This window comes from Limulus polyphemus, unplaced genomic scaffold (assembly GCF_000517525.1).
Source record: "Limulus polyphemus unplaced genomic scaffold, Limulus_polyphemus-2.1.2 Scaffold614, whole genome shotgun sequence".
In the NCBI taxonomy this organism is placed as follows: Eukaryota; Metazoa; Arthropoda; class Merostomata; order Xiphosura; family Limulidae; genus Limulus; species Limulus polyphemus.
Window position 1 is genome coordinate 118,717 of NW_013666224.1, and position 4,152 is coordinate 122,868.

Below are 4,152 nucleotides of genomic sequence, written 5' to 3' on the forward strand. Positions count from 1 at the left end.
ATGTGTTTTTTGAGTAATGAATCTCTGTACGGGTTCGGTAGATTTGACCGATCTTGTAACCACCATAAAAAATTAGGAAATATAAATTGTGCTTTTTTTGTTCTAGAATGACAACAAATTATAACACAAAAATATAAATGTTTAAACTAAATAGCTTAAATCTCATAATATTATACATATATTTATTATTTTTATTATATTGACCTTTCAGCGTGTCTGGCTAACAATACAGAAGTTACAATGATGTGGCACACATGCTCTTATGTTACTGTATCCAATAACATAAAACTGACCTTTGGTCTTTACAAAGTGACCTGTCTTGGCTGTGTTTTAGTAGACTAATATTTTGTAAAATACAGTCACATTCCCATTATTATATATGTATATAGATTATTGCTATTTAGAAATAAGTTCTTAAACTTATTTTTCTTAAAACAGAACAGTAAATAAAGAAGTAAAGCAAACAATTATCTCATCTAGTTACGACCTTTGTACTCAGCTTGATATAGGTTGCTAAGTCTTAACATTTTGTACGTGGAGGATATGAAATGAAATAATTTTCCAATTTAGTGAAGATTCAGGTAAAGATCAAAACAAGGTGATAAAACCTTAGCTGGGTTATATGTTGCTAGTAGAGAAGATATTTGTTAATATTTTCTGCCACAGTTAAAAGTCCTGATTTATTTTTAAGTTTGCTTTATCATATTATACTTCATTTGAATTATGATGTTGGAGTATAAGTTGTTTGTTTGTTGTTGTTTTTTAACAAGATGGGATAGGCTTTTTTCTGACAAGGCTAAGGTTGTTAATGTGTGTTTACGTTAGGATTTGTTAACCTAAATAGCTTCTAGAATGGACAAAGTAAATATAAAAAAAAAGACATTCAAGTTAATATGAAGCGAGTTAAAAACTTGTTATATGTTTTACAAGAATGTGGGAAGACAAAATTCATAAATTGAGATTTATATTAACATTTTCAATGTTTTGAATTCATACAAATATAAGAAACATTTTATTTTTGGAAGCAATATAACCTGCAGAAAGTTCATCTCATATTTCAAACTATTCTATTGAGAACTTTATTTTTAAAGTGCAATAATACAAACTGTAGAACGGGTGTACCAAATACCCATTTTTTTAGAGTTAATAAATCAACTGTATCTTTAAGATATGATTGTTTATATTTGGTTATTTAATATAATTTGCAACATTCAACAAACATTTGCTTGTTTACATTGAAGAATTTTAAAGAAACATGAACTTGCTACACCACAGTATTTCAGTTTATAGCTATTCATAAAGTTTTTAGATATTGAACAAGAGTGATAATTTAGTGATTTTCCACCTTCTGTGTTTAGGACTGCGATAATCCAAACTATCACATATTTTCAGTGGATGTGCTTTACTGGATCATTATGAAATTCTCCAAATTAAAGAGCACTTAGGATCACATGATATTAACATAAATAATGTTGCATAATATGGCTGTACATATTGCATGGGGGTGATGACAAGAAACTGTTTATCCAAATTCCATGGCATTACTATAAAGGAAACTATTAACACTGTTTTAGAGAAGAAAAACTACCGCCATATATTTTAAGGAATCTCGCTGGTTCTGTAAAGTATGGGTCTGTTCTGAATAATAAGGTTGCAATCCTAAAGCTGATAATGTTGGTTACTCTAGAGTTTCACTTTCTTACTTGTTGTGGTTTGTTGGTGTGTATTGACAAAAAGGTGTGATCAAAGTCACACTAAAAGGAATGAAATGAATATTGGCAGGGAAACTGGTAGCTACACTTAACAGTGTTGATAAGAAATTTACAGCAAATATCTGTTCATTAGTTAGCTAAGCCACATTTTTTTTTTTTTACCCACCATCATGCCCCAAGTTGAACAAAAAATGTTGCCTGGATAACTAATGAATGACTATTTGCTGTAAAATTCATATTATTGCTACCAGTTTGGCCTCATCTTTTTTTTTACACTTGAGGTGTTTTTGATTAGATAGTATATGTGAGAGTTCGAGCAGTAAAATGTCAGAATTAGGATTTTCGCACCTGCTAAATTGATAAATATGTTTGAATTATTTTTGTATAATAGAAAGGTGATAGAGCTACAAACCTAAAAAATGTAAATGTTCATAGACTTAGGTGACAAACGTACAAGTGTATTTTGAGTGCAGAAAGTGATATATTTCTAGCTCATAACCCTGATGCAACAGAAAATGTTAATTATTTCAGAGCCAAGTAATGGCATAATATTTTTTTTTATTTCACCATTCAATTATTTTATTCACTCAAAACATGCATAAAATATAGTAAGAGGACTTTACAAAATGTAAGTCTGCTAAAAATAGTGAAGTTGACATCTTTTAAGAATGTTGTGGTCTTTCTTTTAATGAGGTATTTGGTTTTAGAAGCTCTTGAGTTTTAATGGTGATTTAAGACAGATGAAAAAAAATAAGTTAGTGTATTAGTTTTAAACCAAGTAAATCTGATTTATTATTGTGATTTTCTAGCAAATTCGAGTGGTTCTAATTACCTGTCTTTTGTTCTACAGATAGCGTATGCCAGAATTGAGGGGGATGTGATTGTGTGTGCTGCATACTCTCACGAACTCCCTCGATACGGCATTAAGGTCGGGTTGACCAATTATGCTGCATCGTATTGTACTGGACTTTTGCTAGCTAGGAGAGTAAGTAGCTTCTTTATTTTTGTATAAAGTTCATAATCATGTGATCAAACTGTCATACAGATCATATGAAATTTTGTAATTTTACATGTTGAAACTGTTTAAAAAATTAAAAAATGCTAGATCAAATTATGTTATTTTTTAAAGCCAAAACTAGATGGTGATAAAATTCATTTTATTAAACAGTTACTTAAAAAGCTTGGAATGGATGAGATCTACAAGGGCTGTGAGGAAGTAACAGGAGAAGAATATAGTGTCGAAGATATTGATGGACAACCTGGTGCTTTCCGTGCTTACCTCGATGTTGGTCTAGCTCGTACTTCCACTGGTGCTCGTGTGTTTGGAGCAATGAAAGGAGCCGTTGATGGAGGCATTGACATACCTCACTGGTATTGAATACCTTCACAGAGTTTAAGTTGTATAATAAACCAACTGTTGGGTGTTGATTGTAAATGTTCTATAAATTTTACTCAAATGCAAGTCAGAAAGTAGTAAACCAAATACTGTAAAGATGAACAGTATTTCATTAATCGGTTGTAAATCTTTGTTTTGAATATAACCTTTTGGTTAAAATAATTGGTAGTTTAGAAAAAAATTCATTACACATTTGGTGTTTGAGAGAAATATGTATAGCAACTAAAAAATCCATAAATAAGAGATAAGACACCTTTTTAGGATCACTTGCATGCTTCTTCAACATATTTTTTCTAACTCTTCAGTTATTCGTGTGGTATACTTAGTTTATCTGTTATTTCTGACCATTTTTCTGATTTAGGCTGGTTTCCAAGAATATCATCACTTGTCATTAACTTTTGGCTAAACAAGACAAATATGAACTCTTTCCATACAGTCACTCTTCTCTGTGCATGTACAAGGTTTTACTAAGTTTCATTCAAATTTTAACTAAAATGCTTTATTATCATGGGTATACGAATAAACTTAGTATCAAAATGTATCCAATAATCCAAATTTTGATAATACAAAAGTTTTATGTTCTTCATTTTATAAGGCAATATTTAAAATAATTCTTCAATTTCCCCTAGTATGAGAGTTGCGACATTTGCTCTCTAGGTCTTCCCTATTCTCTAATTTATTTACCTCCCATCCAAGAAATATGGAATTTAATGTAAATTACTTATTATAATACTGTTATTACTCAGGCAAAGCATAATTTTTATAGCTTTCGATCTTATTTGGTTATAGAGTCATAAACTGGAAAATCGGATCCATTTTGCCAAACCAATCTGTCAAATCGTCTCTTTCACAACTTTCCAGTAGTTCTCTGTAACATTTAATACTATATAACCAATAGAAAACCAAAGTTGTTTTCTGTACAGAGAATTGTCTGTTTCGCATCCAGTTCTAACTTTATTCCCATAGGAAACAACCAATGAGCTCAGCTGAATTTTTAATGGACATTGTCTGCTTTCTATGTGTCATTATGCTGTGTTCTTAGGT

The 4,152-nt window shown here is 30.6% G+C and overlaps 1 protein-coding gene across 1 annotated transcript in view; it reads left to right on the plus strand.

The window, feature by feature from the left end:
- Positions 1–4,152, plus strand: part of LOC106459477 (60S ribosomal protein L5-A-like) — a 17,764-nt gene that overhangs the window by 9,881 nt on the left and 3,731 nt on the right. Inside the window, exons 4-5 of the mRNA XM_013919099.2 lie at positions 2,563–2,697; positions 2,881–3,083. Coding sequence (XP_013774553.1) covers positions 2,563–2,697; positions 2,881–3,083 — 338 coding nt within the window. The remainder of the gene's footprint in view (positions 1–2,562; positions 2,698–2,880; positions 3,084–4,152) is intronic.